Source organism: Lissotriton helveticus, chromosome 8, assembly GCF_964261635.1.
Source record: "Lissotriton helveticus chromosome 8, aLisHel1.1, whole genome shotgun sequence".
NCBI lineage: Eukaryota > Metazoa > Chordata > Amphibia > Caudata > Salamandridae > Lissotriton > Lissotriton helveticus.
The window spans coordinates 343,764,439-343,787,580 of record NC_136069.1 but is presented as its reverse complement, the minus strand read 5'-3'; the positions used below and the strand labels follow the sequence as shown (position 1 = coordinate 343,787,580).

Sequence of the window (23,142 nt, the reverse complement as noted above, 5' to 3'; positions counted from 1 at the left end):
AATAGATACCCCAGCAATACCAACCCCGGTGCAGGGTCTGTGGAAAAGATTACACCAGAAAGTCACGGAGAACAGAACGGCTATAGAAGCCGTCTCTCCGGACTTGGCCGTCAAGGCAGTAATGCTTGGTAATCGTGTGCAGCGAGGCCACATAGCTGCCTGACAAATGTCCTGCAAGGGAACGCCGCGTCCCAAGGCAGTAGTGGCTGCAGTTGCCCTGGTGGAATGGGCATGCAGCCCCACAGGAGACTCCTTAGCCAACAAGAAGCAGGCCTTAATGCAGAGAACGACCCACCGAGAGATGGTCCGTTTGGGTACAGCCCGACATTTTTTGGCGCCCACGTAGCCAACAAAGAGCTGGTTATCCACCCGGAACTTTTCTGAGTGGCTCAGGTAGAAGGAGAGTGCCGTTTGGGTCAGACGGTGGAGCCTCTCTTCCTCTTTCGAAGTGGTGGTCTGCCCGATGTAGAAGGGCGTGACAACCTTTGGCAAGAAAGAAGGATGGGTCCTTAAAACCACCTTGTCCGGATGAACAGAAATGAAAGGAGGTTTGGAGGAAAGAGCCTGGAGCTCACTCACTCTTCTGGCAGAGGTGATAGCTACCAGGAAAGCCCTCTTAAGAGTAAGAAGACGCAAAGGACAGTAATGAAGGGGCTCGAAGGGAGAGCACATTAGAAATGTCAAGACAAGATTGAAGTCCCATTGAGGCATGATGAACGGCACAGGAGGATACATGTGCGTAATGCCTTTCAGAAAACGGTTAAAAGGAGAAGGCTGATCAGGAAGCCGTAGAAAGGCGGAGATGGCAGAAAGATAACCTTTGATAGTGCCCAGAGCAGAGCCCTGCTGGGCCAAGGAAAGAAGGAACAGAAGAACTTCGGAAAGAGGGGCAGAAAGGGGATCCACAGACTTAGCTGTGCACCATGCCACAAACTTGGTCCACCTGCAGGCATATACAATTTACGTGGAGGGATGCCTGGCTGCCAGAATGACATCACAGACTTCGGGAGGAAGATCGAAAGCGGTCAACTGTCGCCGATCAATCTCCACGCATGGAGGTGGAGGCTGGACAGGTTCGGGTGGAGGACCGTCCCCTGCTGCTGCGACAGAAGATTCTCCCGGAGAGGCAGTCGGATCGGGGGATCGATCGCCATGCTGAGTAGCTCGGGATACCAGTATCTTCGTGCCCAATCCGGAGCCACAAGGATGACTTGGGCCCGGGCGCGCCGAATCTTCTTCAGCACTCTGGGCAGAAGTGGTATAGGCGGAAAAGCGTACAACAGACCGCAACTCCACTAGCGACGAAAAGTGTCGCAGAGCGAGTGACGCCTTGGAAACGCGCAGAACTGATGACATTGCGGGTCCTCTTTGGTGGCGAATAGATCTAACCAAGGCTCTCCCCACTGCAAAAAGAGACCTTGCACCACGTCAAAGTTCAGACAACTTTCGTGATCCATCAAGCAACAGCGGCTGAGTTTGTCCGCCCTGGCGTTCAGAGAACCTGCCAGGTGTTGAACCACCAGGGAAATGCAGTGATGTTCCAGCCATGTCCAGAGGAGGAGAGCCTCCTGACATAGGGTCCAGGACCCCACCCCGCCCTGTTTGTTGCAATACCACATGGCGGTGGTGTTGTCCGTGAACACCTGCACCACACTTCCCTGGACAGAAGGAAGGAATGTCTTCAGTGCAAGTCAGATCGCCTGAAGCTCCAAAAGGTTGATATGGAGCCAGGACTCCGCCGGAGACCAGAGGCCTCTGATCTCCGCCTCTCCCAAGTGGCCTCCCCATCCCAGGCAGGATGCATCCGTCACCACTGGGTGCTTCGGTTGGGGAAAGGTGAGGGGACTGCTATTGACCCAATCTCGATTTGTGAGCCACCACTGCAATTGTTGTGCAGTGCCCTCCGAAATCTGGACATGATTGGACAGGTTTCCCAGATGCTGCGCCCACTGGAACTTCAGGTCCCGTGGCTGAGCCAGCATATGCCTTCTGGAATGTGTCACCAGCAGGATGCAGGAGGACATCAGGCCCAGAAGCCGGAGGGTCATCCTGACAAACCCGGGACAGCGGCTGAATGATCAGAATCATAGCCTGAATATCACAGACTCGCTGTTCGGGAGGATAAAACCGTAACAGCGTTGAATCCAGAATCGCTCAGATGAAGGGGAGCTTCTAAGAGGGACTCAGGCGTGACTTTGGCACATTGATGGAGAACCCCATTAAATGCAGGAGATCGGCCGTAGTCTGAAGGTGGTTGACGACTGCCTGGGGCGAGCCCGCCTTCAACAACAAGTTGTCGAGGTAAGGGAAGACTGAGACCTCCGACCTGTGCAGGTGAGTGGCGACCACCGCCATCACCTTCGTGAACACCCGAGGGGCGCTGGAAAGGCCGAAGGGGAGCACGGCAAACTGAAAATGCTCCTGGCCTGCTATGAACCGCAGGTAACGCCGGTGGGCCGGCAGGACGGTGATGTGTAAATATGCGTCCTGCAAGTCCAACACTACCATCCAGTCTCCACGGTCGAGGGCAGCCAGGACCTGAGCCAGAGTCAGCATTTTGAGGAAGCGATTGACGTTCCCCCTTGTCCTTCTTGGGGACCAGAAAGTAGTGGAAATAACAACCACTTCCTACTTCCGGCCCGGGAACACACTCGATGGCCCCCTTGGACAAGAGGGCCGTGACTTCCTGCTGGAGAAGCACCAAGTGATCCCCCGACATGAGGTGGCACCGAGGTGGCATGGCTGGAGGTAAGGACTGAAAGGGGAGGGAGTAACCCCCGCAGATCTGCAACACCCACTTGTCCGATGTGATATCGCACCAGTGGGGGAGGTGGTGGTAGATCCTGCCACCAAACCGGCATGGGGTGCTCCACAAAGCTCGGATTAGGAAGATTTGTAGGTAGAAGCAGCGTGGGCGGAGGTGGACTGACCCCCACGCTGATTCCCAGACCCGCCCCTGCGGAAGTCGCGTCCGAGCTGATACCGGTTCTGCACAGGCTTGCTGAAGGAACGTGCCTGGGCGCCCCTGCCGTGGCCAAGAAAAGAACGAAAACCAGGAGTGGCCGGGCTCTTTGCAGAAAGATCCAAGCACTTGGGGGTGGCCCGCGAGTCCTTAAAACGCTCCAGTGCACTGTTGGCCTTATCGCCAAACAGGCGAGTGCCATCAAAGGGCATGTCCTTGAGCGAGCTCTGGACATAGGGCGAGAACTCAGTAGAATGCATCCAGGTGTCGCGACGCAGCGCCACAGTCGTAGAAATCGCCGTGCCCAACGAGTCAGCGGTGTCCAAACCACACCGAATGGCATACTTAGCCGCATACCCTCAGCAACCGCTTGGGAAAGAACAGCCTGAACTTCCTCAAGACACTGAGGCAACACCTGAGCAACGGTATCCCACACCGCGTGGGAATTGCGGCCTAATAAGCAGGCGGTGTTCACCGACCGCAGCCCCAAGCTGGCCGAAGAGAACCGATTACTTAACTGTTCCAGCTTCTTAGAGTCCTTATCTGGCAGAGTCGTGGGAAAGGCACTCTGCGACGTTGAGGCCTGGATGACCAGACTCTCAGGCCTCAGAAGAGTGGTGAGAAAGGCGGGGTCACCAGGCACCGGGCGGTGACGCCTGGTGACATTCTTATCCACAGGGGCCCCCGTGACCAGCCGCGACCAAGTGCCCAACAGGACATCGGTGATGGCGTCATTGAAGGGAAGCAGCGGCTCCGACGAAGTAGACGCAGTCTGAAGCACCTCGGTAAGGAGGATAGTATTGAGGGCCACCGTAGGGAGGTCGAGGTTGAGGACCTCAGCAGCCCGACGGAGCACCATCGTGTAGAAGTGCCCTCCTCCATCGTAGGCGGAGGAGAGGCAAACCCCGGGTCAGAAGAGACATCGAGGTCGCCTGCGTCCTCCAGATCGTCCACCCAGTCCTGCTCGAAGTCACACTGACGGGCAAGAGGGTCCTCGGACCCCTCCCAATCATCCTCCACCTCCGTTGCCGCAGGAGCCAGCCGAGACGGAGAAGGGACAAAAGGCATCAGAAACGTCACCTTGAATGGCGCCAGCCGGGGTCGGCCCGGCGCCGTGTCCCAATGCGGATCCCAGGCAAGAGCAAAATGGTTCTGGAACCGGGGCAAGGGCGGAACTAATGGCACCCACTGCGGCGCCAGTGGCGGCTCTGGGAGCGCAGCCGGCAGAGCCAGACCTCGTGGTGCCGGAGCCAACGGTGTAGGATCCTGTGGCGCCGAAGCAGGATCTGCCGGTGGCGCCGACGGGCCAACAGGATCTGGACACGGCACAGTGGGGCCCGAAGGCTTGCCAGAGGGAGCCCGAGGCCTAAAAAAGCGGTCCATGGTGGCAAGAAACTCTTGCACCTGTTCGGGAGTCGCCGATGGACCCGGGTAAGGCGGGTAAGCAGCGGGACTCCCAGTCTCCAAGGAAGCCGCAGGGGCAGAACCCCTGTCCCCCTCGTCTACATCCAAGGACCGACGGGGGGACGTCGGAGAGCGAACACGCTTCTTTGACTTCTTTTTATGTCATCACTTACCGGAATCCGAGGGCAAAGACTTGGAGCCCGAGGAGCGACGACTGCGGCCCTGCGAGCAGACCCAGGAATGTTCCCTGGACCCGGAGCGGCTGTGGGCCGAGTGCCGGGCCTCCAGCAGTTTCCTGTGTCGCTCCCTCAAGGCCTTCGGGCCATAGCTCGACAGTCCCGACAGGCCCGGGAGTCATGGTGTGTCTCCAGGCAGTAGAGGCAATCATCATGAGGGTCCGCCACCGACATATTGCAACGGCAGGTCCCACAGGACTTAAAGCCAGGCATCCCTATGTGCACCGGGAGAAAAAAGGGGAGACAAAAGTCTCAAAAAAGTAGTCAAAAAGTGACTAAGGTACGTGCTCTATCCGGATCTGCGCTTGTTGGTGTGGAAAAAGAAAGAACTGACATCAGCGCGCAAGGGTGGGGCCTAAGTAGTCTCCGTGACGTCATCTCGACGCTTACGACGCCAGCGACGGACACGGAGCCGCAGGACGCCACCTACTGATGTGCAGGGGTACCTCTAGTCAAAGCAGAAGAAGTTGACTTTGCTCTGGTAGAATGAGCTCTGACACCTTCAGACGGCTCCTTCTTGGCCAGGGCGTAGCAGATCTTGAAACACATGATGATCCACTTGGAGAGTGTTCGTTTGTGGACAGCTTTTCCTTTCATTAATCCATCCACTGTAGCCCATGAAGAGCTGATCATGCAGCCTTAGATTCCTGGTCCTGTCCAGGTAAAAACTGACCGCCCTCTTAGGGTCAAGGCGGTGAAGTCTCTCCTTCTTAGAAGGGTGAGGGGGAGGAAAGAAGGTAAGTAAGGTAATGGATTGTCCTAAATGAAAGGAGTTACCACCTTGGGTAGGAAAGCAGCCCTGGTCGATCAGAAAGACCGTTTTGAAAGAAAGAAGCCTCAATGGACAACTATGGAGAGGCTCAAATGGACAAGCCATGAGAAGTAAGAACAAGATTTAAATCCCACTGAGGCATAAAGAAAGGATTGGGAGGAAACGGATTAGTGAGGCCCTTATTGAACCTCATAACTACAGGAGATTTAAACAAAGACGGCTGGTCCGGCAAACAAATAAAAGCCAACAAATAACCTTAAACTGTAGCCACAGCACAACCTTGTTGTGCGAAAGAGAGAGAGAGAGAAACTTAACACGCCAGACAAACGTGCCTTCAAAGAATCAATGGACCTCTCTCCACACCACTTCACAAATTTGGACCACTGGAAAAAGTAAATAGACTTGTTGGAGTGTCTCCTGGATGATAGAATACCATCCACCACATCCGGTGGGAGAGAGAAAGAACTCAGGTTGCCCAGTCTCCAGGCATGAAGGTGCAGGCTCTGTAGGTGTAGGTGTAAAACCTGCGACTGCGAGAGAAAATCTGCCCCAAGAGGGAGACGGAGCAGAGGGTGTGATGAGAGGTGAAGTAGATCTGTGTACCACACTCTTCTTGGCCAATCTGGGGCGATCAATGCAACTTGGGACCAGTCTTGGCGAACCTGTCTCAGAACTCAAGGAATCAAGGGTATGGGGGAAACACGTAAAGGAGCTGCAAACTCCAATCCAACTGAAACCCATCCACTAACGCTCCCTGCTTCGGAAACTGAAGACTGCAGAACAACGGGAAGTGCGCATTCTCACGAGTGGCGAAGAGGTCCAACGGAAGAAACCCCCACAGCTCGAAGACAAGACGGACCACCTCCGGATCAAGCCACCACTCATAATCAGCCGAGCAATGCGGACTGTCCGCACGAACATTCAGCACACCGGCCAGATGATTTGCCATTACACAAATCTGTTGGCCCTGAGCCCAGGACCAGAGTCACAGAGCCTCTTTGCAGAGACCATGCGACCCTACACCTCCCTGTTTGTTAATGTACCACATCGCAGTAGTGTTGTCAGTCAAGACCTGGACTGACTGACTATGAAGGGAAAAAAGGAAGTCCAAGATCAGGAGCTAGGGCTGCTTCCCTGAGGTACCAGTGGGAGGGGCAGGAGAAGAGGAGAAGGAGGGCTGCTAGACGGCTTCTCGAAGATGGCCTCTAGTCTTTCCCCTGTAAGACCTATACAGGGGGTTTTGCTGCTGTTGCTGCTGAGGCTGTTGACGGCCACGAAAGGAAGCCGCCTTCCTAAAGCCTCGATATCTTTTATAACCAAACCCTGTAGACAGACTGTAGACCCAAAGACCTTGCAGTCGCTCTACTGTCCTCAAAATGCTGCAGAGCAGAGTCCGCCTTGGTGCCAAATAGTCTCGATCCACCGAAAGGGAGATCTAAAAGAGTAGCCTGAACATCCAGACGATCGGAGCCAGGCCTGCCTCCCAATGGCAACAGAAGAACCCATAATCCGGGCACCCGAGCCTGCAGTGTACAAACACGACTGGATACATTGCCGGGCAGCTGCCTGAGAATCCGACAGAGCCTCAAGAAAATTAACCCGATCTTCATCAGGAAGTTTAGGGGCTGCTGTTTAACAGAGTCCATAAGAGCATGAACTTACCTCCCAAGTAAACAAGTGGCATTTGTAGACTTCAACGCCATACTTGCTGATGAGAACACTTTATTGGCTGACTGTTCCATTTTTTTTTTAAACCCTGTCCCCTGGAGGGGTAGGAAAGGATCCAGACGATTGCTTGGAACAAAAAGCATGAATTACCAAACTTTCCGGAGATGGATGCGCAGAAAGAAAGGCTTGATCACCTGGAGCTGATCTATATCTCCTTGCAATAGACCTGGATACTGCAGGAGCTGATAAGGGCTTTTGCCACACCGCCATGATATGTTACAAAAAACGGTGGTCCTAGACCAATCAATCAAAAGAATATTAAATACAAGGTGATGATTATTGAACCTATTTCAAGCTCGTAATATGTTAGCTCACAATCGTATATCCGGGTCCTCTTGACTCCTAATTTTTTTAGCACCCTTTTCACTCGTTCTTTGAATTCATCTCTCCTTCCCCCCTTTTATGACCCTCGAAAGTTTGTTTAACCTTAGTCCTCAATTTTCAAATAAATACTTTGTAATATAAATATTATTGTGCTGAACTTCATGTTCTGTTGATGAAACCTATGATTGATATACGTTTGTGAGCTAACATATTGCAAAATCGGAATCGGTTCAATAATCATCACCTTGTATTAAATAATCTTCTGATTGATTGGTCCAGGACCACTGTTTTTTGTAACAAATTACACCCAGGTCCGTGGACTATTTTGAGTAACCCCATTGGCTATAATGGACACCTCCATGATAGGCTGAGTCAATGCCTCATTGAAAGGCAGAAGAGGCTCACTAACAGAAGAAGTATTAAGGACTTCCGTTAAAATGTTCGACTTAACTATAGCTGAGGGGAGCTGAAGATCCAATAACTGCATCCTTCCTAATTACTACATGATAAGGACCAACATTCAGAGAGATGACTGCTTTAGGTGAAGAAATCTCCTGTTTTGGGGAAGTATCTAAGCTACTGGCCTCTGGCAAGCCCTCAAATTCATCCACAGAATCGAATATCTCTCCTTCCTCCTGCTCCTGTCGATATTCATCCACCTCTAGCAACCTTTGAGCATCCCTTCTGGAACGGTGCTTCGGTATCGGCGTTAGTTGCGCCATCCGTGGCGCCAGAGACAAAGGAACCGGCGTTGAAGGAGGACCTTCTGAAACGGACAACGGCACCGTACGAATCCGAGGCACCGCTGAATCCACACTAGATGGAGTCTGAGGATTCGGAATCGAAAACCTTGGTGCCGCAAACTGCCAGGAAGGAGCCATCGGCACAAAGGGTGCCTGGAAGTACTGCTGGGGATCACCCAAGTTAAAGGCCAGCGGACCCACGGGGCCAGAAGGCGCACCTTAGGGTAGGAAGCCCTGGCAGACATGCCATACATAGCATTTAAAAAATGGGTGGGATCCGTTCCATGTCCTGGAAAAAGAGGCTAAGGGTCCATACCTCCCTGATTAGGATCCAGTCGATGTCGAACCGGAGGTAAGTTTTGCGGAGCTGGTGAGGACGGCGCCTGCTCAGGCGAAGCCACAGGCATCGGAGAAGACTCCCTGGGTGCCGTCGAACCTCTAGGCGCCGGAGACTTTTTTTGGAGCCGGAGACCCTCTGGGCGTTGAAGAACCCCTCTATGCCAGAGAACCCCTCTGAGTCGGCTCGTGCATCGGAGTCGCTTGCGGAGAAAGAGAAACAAAGTCCTTTCCCCGGCACCGCTAAACAGGAGAAGCCAACCTCGAAGCCAAAACCTTGGAAGAACGACGTCGAGAACTAGGTCTCTTCTTCGACTTCTTATGCTTCTTGGATTTAGAAGTATGTGAAGTTGATGACTTTGAACGCTTGAGCCCTCTCTTCTTTCTTTGCCTTTGCCATAAAGAGTTTCCCTCTTGCTCTTTCAATGCCTTAGGATTCATTTTTCTGCAAAGTGAACACCCATCGACGTCATGATCAGAAGATAGGTGCCAGAGACAGTCATCGTGAGGGTCAGTAATCAACATATGAACACCACACTCTCTGCAGGGCTTAAAACCAGACTTCTTTTAAGAAGCCATTTCCCCAGGAAATCGAAGAAAATGCAGAGAAAAAGTAATCTCGAAGAAAATGAAGAGTCCCAGAAAATTACCCGCTGACGGCGCGGAAAAAAGGCAACTGACGGTCAGCATGCCAACGCGGTCTTCTTATAGCTCTGATTACATCATAAGGAGTCACGAGCGGAGTTGTGCTATTATGACTTCCTCGTCGACGTGGGAGAGCTAGGAAAGGAATTACTGCCGAAATGCTGGCGCTGGGGATATTCAAAAGTGAGGAATCCACAGGCAGATGTATCCATCAGAATGACTAATTAAGAGTTTCTTGTCCCTCTTTCAACCCCTCAAACTGAATCAAAAGATGGCCAGCTGGGAAGTAATGTTTGCCCCATCAATGGTTAGCAACATCTAATTAACAGTTACGAAGCATCATACAGTTTTTTTCTGAGCATTGAGTACCACATCAATATATTTAAATCTTAGAATAATATTCTGCTCTGTCTTATTCCAATGACACCTTTCACATAATTTTAATAAGTAACTAAACCTTGTACAAACGCATTTTAACAAAACCTATTCTGGAAAAGTCATAGATCAACACATTCACATATCTGACTATTACTGTAGGAATACTACAAGCTTTAGGTCACAAACTATTTGGTGTAAACTATTTCTTTGGATGTTTATGTTATGGGTTATGCGCTGGTCAGTAATGCAAACAAGAAATTCATAGTATTTCAAAATTTCAGTGTACAGTATCCAGGGGAAAATGCATAAATCCACAATTATGTGCAGCATGAATGCAGGCAATAGAGCGCTTAACAGGAGGAAATTATGCAACATGGTCATGACAATTGTGTTGAACTATGGGTTAGGCTGATTAGCAGAAGAAATGGATATAGGTGCACAGTGGATTTTCCAGTTGAGCTGGGAGAGGAGGCTAAGGGCGAATACAGTTCACCTCAAGACAGAAAATTACAAACATTTACCATCCCAGGGAATGGCATTCTTCTCTCAAAGAGCTCATCAGTGGAGTGCCGGTTAGTCTACTTAGGACCAAAATAGCCCGTGCAAGTGAAACTTACCTGGTTGTAAATTCAGTGTGACCCAAATTATAGGTAGTTCTTACTTTAGGAGGAGAACATTCAGCGTTAAACATATCAATCCACCATGTCTTGATCCATGATCTCATCTACAGATTGGACATGCCTCATCCATAATTTCCACAGGTTAGGGTGAGGGTGATCTAGGCATGATCAGTATTCTGCACAACATACATACTGTTTCATGCTTCTCTTTTGACTCCCAAGTCAAGATCCCCTTAATTGGTCTATCAAAGTAAAGAAGGGTGAATGAAAAGTGTCAGCAGAGCCTGCATCTGGCACTTTTACGTATAGTTCATCTTATCCATACAAGAATAAACCAGCAGAAGTTTTAGACCCCCCCCTGCAAACTATCCAATAGCACCAAAGACAAGAGAGGAAGTCCAAATCCATCTACCTGGGACTTGAACCAGTAACAACCAACCAACCAACGACAAATACTGCCCTTATTTCTGTCTACTCAGTGTTGCTCCTGTGTCTGCAAAGTTCATTCCAACCACAGATTAATCCCATGTATCCTGAGTGTGAGTAGTCCCCTAAAATTAAAGTTACTTGCCCTCAATAACCATCTTTCCAGTGGATTCTCAATTTAACCACAGATTCCCCATCTTGTGAATATTCCCCAGGTGACAGACTGGATCGAAAAACATCACAGCACTACTCCTCTCCGAAGTGTCGAGCCGAGCCGCACAAAAGTGCCACCCCTGAGCTCTGCCGTTAGTTGTTTCTTAAGCTGTCCGAGCCGTTAGACACAGAGTATCCGCAAGTTGGCATGATCAGTGTGCAGATCTCCAAACTGGGACCTTTCTAAATTGAAAAAGAGCCCAGTTCACAGAAGAGAGAGGTGGAAGGGACAGTGAGAATGATATGGCTACATAGAGTATCCACCACACAGATTGTTCCCGGAGGCAAGTAACTTGTTCTTCTATTGAATGGATATTTCTAACCACAGAATGTATACTTCTAACCGTAGATTTTATAACTTATGGACAGATACCAAGGCAGTACCTCCCCAGGTGGTTGGTCTGTGAGCTGGCTCAAACCAAAATGTCCTCTAGAAACGAAAAGGCAACATGCCCCTCTCAATAGACCAGGCTGACGTGACATCAGTCCTTCGTGAACGTGTGAACAGACGCCCAAGTAGCCGCATGACCAATATCCAGGACAGCCACTCTGCATGCCAACGCAGTGGTAGTAGCTATGGCTCTGGTATGAGCCCATAATCCTTCCGGAGGCAGCAGCTGCTTAGCCAATGAGTACCAGATCTTAATGCAAAGAACAATCCTTCAGGAGCTGGTCTGTTTTTGCACTACCTTACTCTTCTTTGCCTTGGAGAACACCGCAAAGAGTTTATCGTCTACCTGATGTTCCTTGGTGCTATCCGTATAAAACCATGTAGTGCTCTCTTGGGAGTTCAAAAGAGGGAGCCCCACTTCCTCCTTATGGAGATGAAGTGGAACAATGAAGTTCAGATGGTTAATATCCTGCCCAACTGCCTAACATGAAACGGAGTGACCACTTTAGGTAGAAAGGAAGCTCTGGTCCTAAACATCAACGTACCTTCCAAGAATGCTCTGCAAGGAGGGTTTAAAGATCCTGAGAGAGACTGTTTTTAGCATCAAAAGTCTGAAGGAACAACTATGTTGCAGCTGAGAAACGGTGCACATCAAAAAAGTGAGCTGTAAATTCAAGTCCCATTGTGGCATCGCATAGGGTCTTGATGGAAATATATATGTTACAAACCTTTCAAAAAACGTATCACCACAGGTAATTTAAATATGGAAAGCTGACCGGAAAAAGCAAAAACAGAAAGAGCTCACAAATTGCGTTTAAACCAAGCCTTGCCGGGTCAGGGACAAAACAAACAGCAAAACTTCAGACAATTTGACTTGCAGTGGGTCTATTTAGCAGGTGCAGCACTAAGCCACAAATTTGACCAACAAAAGGCATAGACTGATTTTGTAGAAGGACAACCCACTGCCAAGAAGACGACATCATCATCATCATCATCATCAGGAGAAAAGTCAAATGAGCTCACGTCACCACTTAATCTCCTAGCATGGGCATGTTAAATGCGAAGTCTCGGATAGAGGACCCTGCCCTCGTGTTGCATCAAAAGATCCACCCAAAGCAGCAGCTTGATTGACCGATTCTGATGTCCAAGATTTCCAGGTACCACAATCTCCTGGCCTAAGCCAGTGCCACTAGAATGACTTGGGACCGGTTGTTCCTGATCTTCAGAACTCCTGGTAAGAGAAGCAGATTTGGGACAGGATATTGCAGACCCAGCTCCACTATGGCAGGGTGAATCTCCAAGAGAAAGCCTTCTTAGAAACTCCAACATGCAAAAGTGCTGACATTCCATGTTCTTTGCAATGGCAAAAATGATTGAGCCAGCATTCTCCCTACTGATGGAAGACTCCCTGCTTGATGTAACTGTCATTCGTGTTCCGCTAAACGTCAGCAGCTGAGTTCATCCGCCCAACCATTTACCGATACCGCCAGGAGGTTAACCTCCAGATCAATTCCTTGGAGGACCAGCCACTTCTAGAGGCGTAGAGCTTCCAGGCACAGGACCCAATACCCCACTCATCTCGGCTTGTTGTAGTACTACATGGCTGCGGTGTTGTCGGTGAGCACTTACATCTTCCTTCATCTGATGGTAAGAAGGCAGGCCTTCAACGCCAAGCCAATTACCAACAACTCCAATAAATTGATGTGAAGTCAAGCTTTCACCAGACATCAGAGGCCTCTGATCTCCACCTCTTACAGATGGCCTATTCATCCTGAAGAATGCATCAGTCACCACTATCTATCTGGGTGGGATAGGGAGAGGGGCATGCCACTGAAGAATTGTGGAGACTGCAGGTCTTTTGCAGTCTGCTCTGAAATCTAGATACAATGTGACAGAATCCAGAGATACCGTGTCCACTGGGACTTCACGTCCCACTACAGAGTCCACTTATTCCATCTAGCATGCTTCACGAGCAGGATGCAGGAGGCCAACAATCACAGTAGCATGTTGAAAAGAATACTGGAAACAAAGTGAACTAAGGTAAATCAGTATTATACAGAATTAGTGTTTGGGCCCAAGATGACAAAATCTCTACTCCCTTCAGAGTGGAATCTGTCCGAATTAAATATCTTTAAATACAGAACATTGTGATCAAAAAGTTGCTAAAGAGGAACCTGGAGGAATTATTGACGGAAATGAAGGCAGACATTGCCAGAGGACAGAAATTACCACTAACTCTCCTAGGCAGTGCAGCCATTTTTAAAATAACAATGCCTCCAAAACCTCTCTACCTAATGCAGAATACACCCCTACAGATTTCTGAGACCATCTTTTCAAAAATGGAGAGAGAAATTAAACTGCTACTCTGGGATGGGGCTGTCCATTGGTACCTTTAAAAATCCTTTGCCAATCTGTTTATAACGGGGGGGTAGCTTTTCCGCATGCAAGAACCCCTTATTGGGCATCCCATTTGCAGGCAGTAAATGACAAATAATGCCCACAGTCGGTGACCCAAGCAGTGAGGCTGCACAAACACGGCATGGCCACGTCTGGCGGGAAACATATATATGGTGGACCAAGGCAAAATAACCTCAGTGCTCAGACAAAAGCAGCAACCCATAGAGGATGGAAGGGCAGGATTACACTGGAGACACCCTTCTGGTAGCGAACCACATTGAAAGAGGTGCATAAGCTAGAGGGCTACATCCACTAGGATTCGCTTGGTGTCTTCAGGATAGGCGACACAATTTTGGGGTTGGGGGAATTGTTAACTCCTTTGAAACGCTACAGGAGGAATATGGGCTCCCACACAGGCATCATTAGAAATATAATCAATTCAAACATGCCTTGCTTGCAGAGGCCATCAATTGGGAAGATCTGCCTGACTGTGCTCCACTCAAATGTCATGTATTACAAAGCCCAATCAGGAAAGGGGTTGTGTCCTCTATATACAAAATATTAATAGACAACATTCCTGACACTCATAAAAACCCCAAGACAGTGCTAGAAAAAAGATGCAGCTGTGGATTGAGTGCTCTGATGCATTTCCATGAAGTGGCCATCAGAGAAAGGTTCCACTTAATCCTATTTAAAATCCTCAGGAAAGCATACCTAGATAGACCAAGATATTTCAAGTGGGAAAAGCCCAAATGCAAACGTGCCTTGGATGTAAAACAGCTAAAGGCTCCTACTAGCATACACTGTGAACTGTCCCAGAATCCAGAACAGCTGGTGTGCGCTCCTAATTGATATGAACAACATCCTAGGAAACACAATCGTGCGCTACCCTAATTTGTACTGCTGGGTAGTCCTGGGGGACATAGACCTTCCCTGTAAAAAGTTGGTGTTCTGCTTGTTAGACCTAGTGGTAGCAAAAAGGGACACTGGACAACAATGGTGGCCTGCCAACAAAGATAAAGTGGCTGACGGGGTTGGTTGTGTTATGGGAGCTGAGAAAGTGGTTATACTAGCAGAGAATGTTCGAGAATTTGAGAAAGTATGGGGACGATGGAAAGAGTTTTAAGAACTTGACTGTGTGGGGTGAAAGCCCCATGCAACAGGATTCGGACTATGAATAGTCTCTGCCATGATTCCCAGACTTAATCAGCACGTATAGGAGGCAACAGAGAAGGCAGACCCAGTAAGAACGTATCCGATTTACTTGTGTACGTATGCATGACCGTCTGACAGGTGCACCCGGAACTAGCAGTATTGGGCATTGCATTCCATATTCACATGTTGATATGTGGTATATGAAAAATGTTTATGTCTTGTAACATGCTGACTTTCTAAATGTTTAAAATCCAAATAAAAATAGTTGGCAAAAAGGCAATCCTAGGAGCCTCAGAGTCATCTCCACTGAGATCCAGGACAGAGGTTGAAACATATGGATCATAGCCAGAATGTCTTGGACTCTCCACTCAGGGGGAATGCATGAAACCATACTGTATCCAGAATGTCTCTGATGAACAGAAGTGTCTACAAAGGAGTCAAATGTGTCTTCAGCATGTTGCTAGTGATCCCCAATGATGTTAGGAAGTTTGCCATTAACTTATGGAGATGGTTGATGACTGCCTGGGTATTCAACAGCCAGTCATCGAGGTAGGGGACGACTGATTAACCTTACTGGTGGGCACCTGCTTCATCAAACTCTCTGGTGTGGGATGTCAAGTAAGGAAGTCAAAATCACCTTGTGCTGGTCAATGATGCTAAGTAACTACCAATTAACTGGCAGTCCTGAACACGTTTTCATCCAGGTGCGCAAAAGGATTTCCTTGAGGCTTTCACTTAATGGTTCTGAAGGTGCTTGACCAGGCAGGAGCACCTCTCTTTACCTGCATAGTAGGGAGCTGTGGATCTAGCACTTCTGCCGTCCTCTGCATCACAGCAGCGAAGGCCAGTGTCTAGAGAGGTATACAGGCTACCGGTATTTTTTGTGGTGATGTAGGAAGCAGGCTCTGTATATACCATACCAAAATGAGGTATAGTGTGCACAGACTCCAGTGGAACCCCAAAGGTAGGCAGAGGTAAAAGTAGATAGCACCTTACTCTCCATTTGTGGTAGTGCGGGCGAGCAGTAAGGCTTTATCAGAGGGTAGTGTTAAGCATTTGTTGTATACACTCAATCAGCAAATGATGTCACACACACAAAGATTGAACTCAGCAATTTTGTTTGTATAAAAATATTGTTATTTTATTTCTAGAACCATGCCAAGCCTGGCACAGGTAAGTGAAATAAATGAATTGCAAAATCCTGTGCAGTGTTTACAATTGAATGCAGGTTCAAATGCAGTTTGTTTGAAATACAGGTAAGTCAAAATATCGAAACTACTGTACAGATTACTTTTTAGATTACTTTTCAAGTTAGTTTTTCTGCTCAGTGTGATATGCCCAGATATCATATTGAGACATGTCCTAGAGAACAGGTAAGTAAAATCAGTTTGGGACAATTGTAGTTTTTCAGTTTTCCATACAAATCAACTACACACTTAAAACATTTTTCAGAGAAAACTAGGCAATGTTGTTATTATTATTATTAATATTATTATTATGTGTATTTTATAAAGCGCGCAGCTACCCCAACGGAGTGTCCCGGCGCTGATTGAGTAAAAACGGTCGTCCAAGGCAAAGGCCTACAGGCAGAATAGGAAAGTTTTTAAGGATTGGCGGAATTCAGGTTCTGATTTACTCATTCGAAGATTCAGGAAGCAGCTTATTCCATCTTTGGGTAGCGCATACCTCAAAGGTTTTGCCCCCCATCGAGCTTTTTTAAATCGGGGAGTAGCCAGTAGCAGTTTGGAAATAGATCGAAGAGCTCTCGACTTGCTTTAAGGGCGAAGAATAGATCTCAAATGGGCTGAACCTTTTCCTTTTGTTGTCCGGTAGGCCAGCGTCATTGCTTTAAAATCAATTCTTTTAGACACGGGAAGCCAATGCAGTTCCCGAAGATAGGGAGAGATGTGCTGCCTGCGGGGAAGACCACCGATCAGGCGCGCAGCGGCATTTTGTACCATCTGTAATTTTTGGCACAGGCCTGCTGATAGGCCCAAATATAGTCCGTTAGCATATTCCCGATGCGAGATTATAAGCGCATGCACTACCGTTTTTCGGTTTGGACAGGGTAGGTAGTTTATAAGTTTTTTTAGAATTCTAATCTTAGAAAAACATGCTGCAGATACTGTTTGAACCTGACTCCTGAAAGATAACTGGGAATTCCAACGGACCCCGAGATTTCTGACCGATTCTTTCGAGATAGGAGCCTGGCTCAGGTCCTCCGGCCACCAGAGAATGGAATTTAATGGGGATGGTTGGTTGAAAAAGAGCACCTCAGTTTTATTTGCATTCAATCTGAGGAAATTAAGGTCCATCCATTTGGCGATGTTACTTAGGCAAGTTTTCAGAGGGTCAAAAGTGAGGGGGGTTGCCTGATCAAAGGTAAAGAGCAGCTGAATGTCATCGGCATAAGATGTTGTTTTAATGCCCGAGTGGGAAATCATATCAGCTAGAGGGGTAAAGTATACATTTAATAGGAGGGGGCTTAATGAGGAGCCCTGAGGCACACCCCATTTAAGTGGCCTGACTGAGGAAGTAAAGAGAGGGGCATGGACCTGTTGCTTTCGGTCCAATAGGAACGAGCCTATCCATTTAGGACCCTGCCCTGAATTCCAACAGTACTCAGTCTGTTCAGCAAGATGGGATGAGAGACATATGTAATGTATTCCTATGGAGAGAAATTAAGTAATTGGTTACCAGATAAGAACACGGTCTTTGGGATTTAGTTTCTGGGGTTAGAACAAGGGTTCCCTTAGGTCAAGGATGTACTCTCAAAAGACACTCGGCGACACTAGGTCGGCCAGGTGCAGAGTGCCGAGTCCCAATGTTACCCAAAGTGGGATATGGGACCTCCAGTTAGTGGCTGCGTACAAGCAGGCCACTGGGCTGTGGGAGCGGGTGTTAGGCTCCGGACAAGTGGGGAACAGAGTTCGCACCCAAAGTACACCCGCAGCAGTGCAGGGGCGGCTGGGTAAAGGTGCTGTTTTGGCGTCAGGTGCCCTGTTGGTTTCAATCGGGATTCTCCAGTTTTAACAAAGCCTGCAGGCTCAGGAATGAAGATCTTCTGGACCACCGGTTGGAGAGGTAGGGTTGAGATGCTGGGACACCGTCGGTTGGGCTCGCTGGGGAGACCTCCTCGTGGTGTTTTCGGCCACTCGAAATCGGCCCGTGGGAATCGGGTGCAGAGTGGTGCGGACTCGCATATTTGGCCAGAGCCAGAGTCTGTGGGTGAACAAATCCGGTGTTCACAGGAGACAAAGTATTTTCTGTGGAAGGCAGGGCATGTCCTCGGGGTTCTTGAGGTTGCTGGCTGCAGGACACACCAGAGTTTCACTTCTAAAGGTTCGAGGTGGGGACAGGCCGTTAGGGCTGGGGCCAAGTCAGAGGGCGTCGTCCTCTTCTTAGCTTTAGCACGGCTGTTCGGTCCTTCTGTTCTTGGTTGTTTCTTGTCTGAGGAGGCAAGGTTCGGGTTGCCCCTAACTACTAAATTTAGGGGCATTACAGGAAGGAAAAGGTTGGGACCAATAGGTCCCTTCCTTGGGATGGGTATGCCACCTATTGTACCACCCTCCAGTGGGAGGGGGAAATATGCTTCACTCGGGTTGGCTGGGTCCCCCCCATCTGCAAGATGGCGGGGACTGAGAGTTGTGCTTCACCTCACATCCCCCACCTGAGGGGTGGGGTTGGCAAAGGTGGGCATACCGCCCTTCCTCACTTGGTTTTCCTGCTGATTCTTCCACCCAAAGGAGGGGGTCATAACCAGAAGAGGCCAGTTTCTGGAAGCCGTAAAGGGCCTGGGGAAGCTCACCAAGGAGTCAAAGTTTTTGAAGCTTCCACTTCTTGGACCCTGCCCATCCTTGGGGAGGAGGCTTGGCACCTCATTGCAGGATGTGCATTGTTTCAGACCCCCGAGAGCAGCAGGCTCTCGACCCAGGGGTTCAGAAACATGTCTGGTGGTGGCAGCTGGTGACCAGTCACTCAGCCTGGAAACTAGTGTTAAGTTGTTTTTCTGGGGGCATTTCTAAGATGCCCTCTGTGTGCATTTTTTATTAAGTTCCACACTGGCATCAGTGTGGTTCTAATGTGCGGAGAAGTTTGATACCAAACTTCCCAGTTTTCAATAAAGCCACTATGGTACTGTGGAGCTCGTCATGACAAACTCCCAGCACTATATACTCTTAATGTCATTACTGCAATTACAATGTCTAAGAATGGACTTAGACACTGTAGGGGTACAGGGCTCATGCTCATGTACCATCACCACTGGTATAGCGCAACTAGCTATAGGGGTGGCTGACCTGTGCCAGGGCAGTGGGTTGTAGTCATGGCTCACAGGGATGTGTGCCATGTCGACACTTCACTTTGTTCAGCACCAGAACACGCAGCCTGCAAAGGCTGTGTGTGTGTGTATAAAGGTACAGGGCCTTTAAGGGTGGCACAATAAGTGCTGCAACTCTTAGAGGCCTTCCTTGGCCACAGTGCCCTTGGTACCTGTGGTACCATTCACAAGAGACTCACCTGTTAACAAAGAGTGGCAATTGGGTTTTGTTTGCAATGCTGTTTTAGGAAAGGGCCATAGGCCCTGGGTACCTGTTTGGCAGAAACCCAGGCCACACTCAGTCAAAGCACATCAGCAGTTCAGCAAAAAATGGGGGCAACCATGCAAAAAGAGGGCACTTTCTTACAGTGGATAAAACCAACCCCCTTATCGAAATTGTCGCAATCTGAGTCAGCGCCTAAAAGATTGTGCAAAATCTGGGCCCTACCACATGGTAGAGACAAAGTAATAGAATCAAAGGGTTGCCAACTGGCTGTACACTGGTGGGATCTGGGAATGGCCTCGCTTGAGGTTATGGTGGATTCTGCTCGGAGTTGGAGAGCACAGTAGGTTGTGAATCCTCCTCTGGTATCTGCACTGTGTCAATGTACGAGTAACTAGTGCAGCGGGTGGTGCCGTAACCAGTGTTGGACCCGATGTTGGTTCAAGGAGCAAGGACAACACAGGAAGTTGATCCACCAGCAGAAGTCTGACAGAAGGCCCCGAAGGATCCTTAGGACCCAGATGCATGCCAAAGCGAAATGTTAAAGGATGAAAATTGCACAGAATGGACTCCATAGAGGCCTCCACTTGCTGCGATGTCATAGGCGGACCTGGAAATCAAGGGCGCATTGGGACTAGATTCAGGATTGGCTCAGATGGAGAGCAGGAGCCAGACTGGGTGGAACACTGACAACCTTGCATCTTTTCTTGAGTTCGAGAGTTGTAGCACGGGGTTTATTTGCACTTAGATTTTTAACCTTATTTCTACACTTACCAGAAGACTTCAATTGTGACAATGATCTACCACAGGAACGACTTTAAGAGAGACACAACTATCCTTTCTACTTTAACCGGTCACAGAGTGGAGTCTTGACAATGTTTGGCGACATACAGCCTTACCTCACTGACTCATATGCCCCTCAGATTCATCTAGATGCAGTTATCACAGGCCCTGGAATCGCATTGAGACCGCAAGCACCATAGGCATACTTCAAGAGGGTCTGTAAGATATCTGTTTACAACAGTCCCTACACAACTTAAACGCTGTAGTCTAGGACGGGGATGAGGGGGTTAAGTAGTAGCTCTGGGTCCATGACTGACAGTATGTAAAGGAAGAACTAACGTCAGTTTAAACTGGTGCACTTATATGTGGCTATGCCCGTCATGTCCAGAGCAGAACAATGTTGGAACAAAGTTGCACAATGCCACCTGCCAGTGTGTAGGATTACTGCTTTAAAGTTTCCGAATCCAGTTTGATGCCTGGTGAATATCCATAAGAGGAGAAATCTGCGATTAGAAGTATTCATCAGAAGCTGATATACTGAACAATAATAAATCCAGCAGGGAGGTTTATCAGTGATCAAAGACATGTACTGGTGGAGTTTCCCCCATTCAAAGTTGAGGATTTTAATAAATCTGGATTACAGCATATCCAGTAAAGTTACAACTATCATTTTGTATGTGAAAATCTATTAACATTTGTTAATAGTGAATTAACAAAACTTTTTATGCACAATGGCTATTTATCTCTGGGCTCCATATTTACCCTTGTACCATGAATAGTTAGCGGGCACAATTCCTTTCTCTACAAGACCCAAATGGTTTGTTTCATCCAATATCCAATTTTGCTACCAATTGCCCTGTAAGGTTGTCCTGTAAGGCGCAGCTACAAAACCAAAGAACGCTGCAGACTACAAGAATGGATAAAAGTACTTTTCTCTTTCAACATGACGTTGGCTTTTCTTCACAATAAAACACCCCGCAGAAGAATCTACTTAGGCAAGCTGGCTCAAAACTCACGTCACCCAATTCACTTCTGCTCATGCCACTTGCAGGAGTGGTAAGGGGTGCTATTACAACATGACGCACTACTGCCCCTAAAATATTTCACTGTACAAGCTCTATCAACACATCAGGGTTACATTTGTCTTGGAAAACACCCTGAGATTTATTACAGGGATATAAGGAATATACTGTGCATTTGTGTTCCGGGCGTTTATTATAGCAGTTTCCTCAGATGCACCATCGTGGCAATACATCAAGTAACAAATGACTTCGAGAAGGCACTAAACACATTAACATTGTTTACTAAGTACTACATTATAAAGTGTTCAACAGTAAAAGTCACATTTGACAGGATGCCTTGATCTACCCGATGACATGTTTACACAGTTGTGCACAAGCTGCTAAATATACAAGCAAACTTGGCCATTTTACTGCTAGCTATCCTGGCGAGAGTACACATAAGGTCCTTTTCTTGTAAAGTTACCTGGCATATCTGCTTGATCAATCTGTGCCATTGTTATTAGGTGCCTGTTGATCAGTTCCTAGAAAATAGACATTTATAATTAATTTATTCCAGGTACACAAATCCACTTGTTTACAATCCTGCTTTCAAAAACATGATGTACCCATCAGATGATAATACTGCGCAACCTAATACATGGTTGCATGCTGTCTTTACTTAACGTCAGTCATTTAGTGCATTTGTTTCAGACATATCATGAACCATAAAAAATGAAAAATTGGTTGCTAAAGAATTGTGAAGTTAAGGCAGGAAGCAGGAATAGCAAGCTACTTACCTTCAGGTATTGCTCTTTCAGGTGGATACAGTATCTAGCAACAGATTTTTCACCTTTGAAATATACCCAGGTGCCAGACTGGTTCCAACGGACTTTAACAGCAGTTCTCCCGAATGTCGCCAGGAGGCGTTGTGTGCCTCTACATCAGCTCCATACTAACCAATGTGACAGAGCGGAGTGGCATATAAGCACCACCCTGATTGTAGTTTCTTGTCTCATTCAAGCAGTGTAGTGTGTTTATTTCAAACCTGATGACTTTTAGATGTTAAAAAGGCCAATCCATAGACCAGGAGAGGTGGAGGGAGGAATCTGTGCTTACAGTATCCATCAGAAAGAGCGATACAGAAGGTAAATGACTTGTTCTTCTGAAGGGAACTTCTGGACACAGATTTCTCACCTTCAGAATAGAAACCAAAGCAATATCTCCCAAAGGTGGATGGTCTGGGGAGTAGATTCAGACCAAATATATCCAGCAGGACCCAGCTAATGAAGTTATCCTGACAGATCAAGGCAGTAGTGCACCCTGAACGTACCCACATTGCACCCTAGAAGATATCAGGAATGGTCTCTCATTGTGCCAATATAGTGTTAGTGGACTTGGCCTTGGTGGAATGGGCTCTCAGGCACCTCAGAGGGCTGTGGCCAGGGTGCCGCAAATCATAATGAACTGCCCTGAAAGAATGGGTGTTTGTGGAGAAGATGGAGCCTCCCGCAGTATACACCTTGAGACCTCAAGGAACTCTGTTTGTGACTAAAACTGGGTAAGCCACTTTTATTTCACAGCAATAGATACCCGGTCACAATTTGGAAAAAAGTAGTAACCCCCATTTCTTCAACTCAAGAAGGGGAAGAAAAATGATATTCCTTAAACACTTATGGAAAAGCACACAATACTCAGGGTCTCCAGGAATATATATTGGTAGGTTAAATATTAGGTTTCTTTTGAAAAGCGATACTAACCATACAAATGTGGTCTTGGAGTTCAACAGAGCTCAGAAGGCGCTACCCTTGGGTGCGCATATGAAAGCTGACCGAACTACTGGTGGACGGTGCTGGAGCGCGGCTGCGAGAGGCCTGGTTGGGACCTGCGGTTCGGCCTGCCATTAGTGGCTGCTTGGTGGTACAGATTGCGGCGGTACAGATTGCGGCAGCCCAGAGTCCAGGAGCCTTGATCCTACGCACAATGGGGTAAGGAGTGTGTTCCTGCCCCTACCGGCAGACAGCGGCGTGAATAGAGTCTAATTCCTCCGGGGCCGGGCACGAAACAGGCAGACGGCCCTGGAGCAGTGA

General features: G+C 48.2%; 1 protein-coding gene across 2 annotated transcripts in view; it reads right to left on the bottom strand.

The window, feature by feature from the left end:
- PAN3 (poly(A) specific ribonuclease subunit PAN3) overlaps nt 1-23,142 on the bottom strand; it is a 1,108,727-nt gene that overhangs the window by 660,463 nt on the left and 425,122 nt on the right. For both annotated transcript variants that reach the window (XM_078657124.1, XM_078657125.1), the window contains exon 10: nt 21,540-21,597. In XM_078657124.1, coding sequence (XP_078513250.1) covers nt 21,540-21,597 — 58 coding nt within the window. The remainder of the gene's footprint in view (nt 1-21,539; nt 21,598-23,142) is intronic.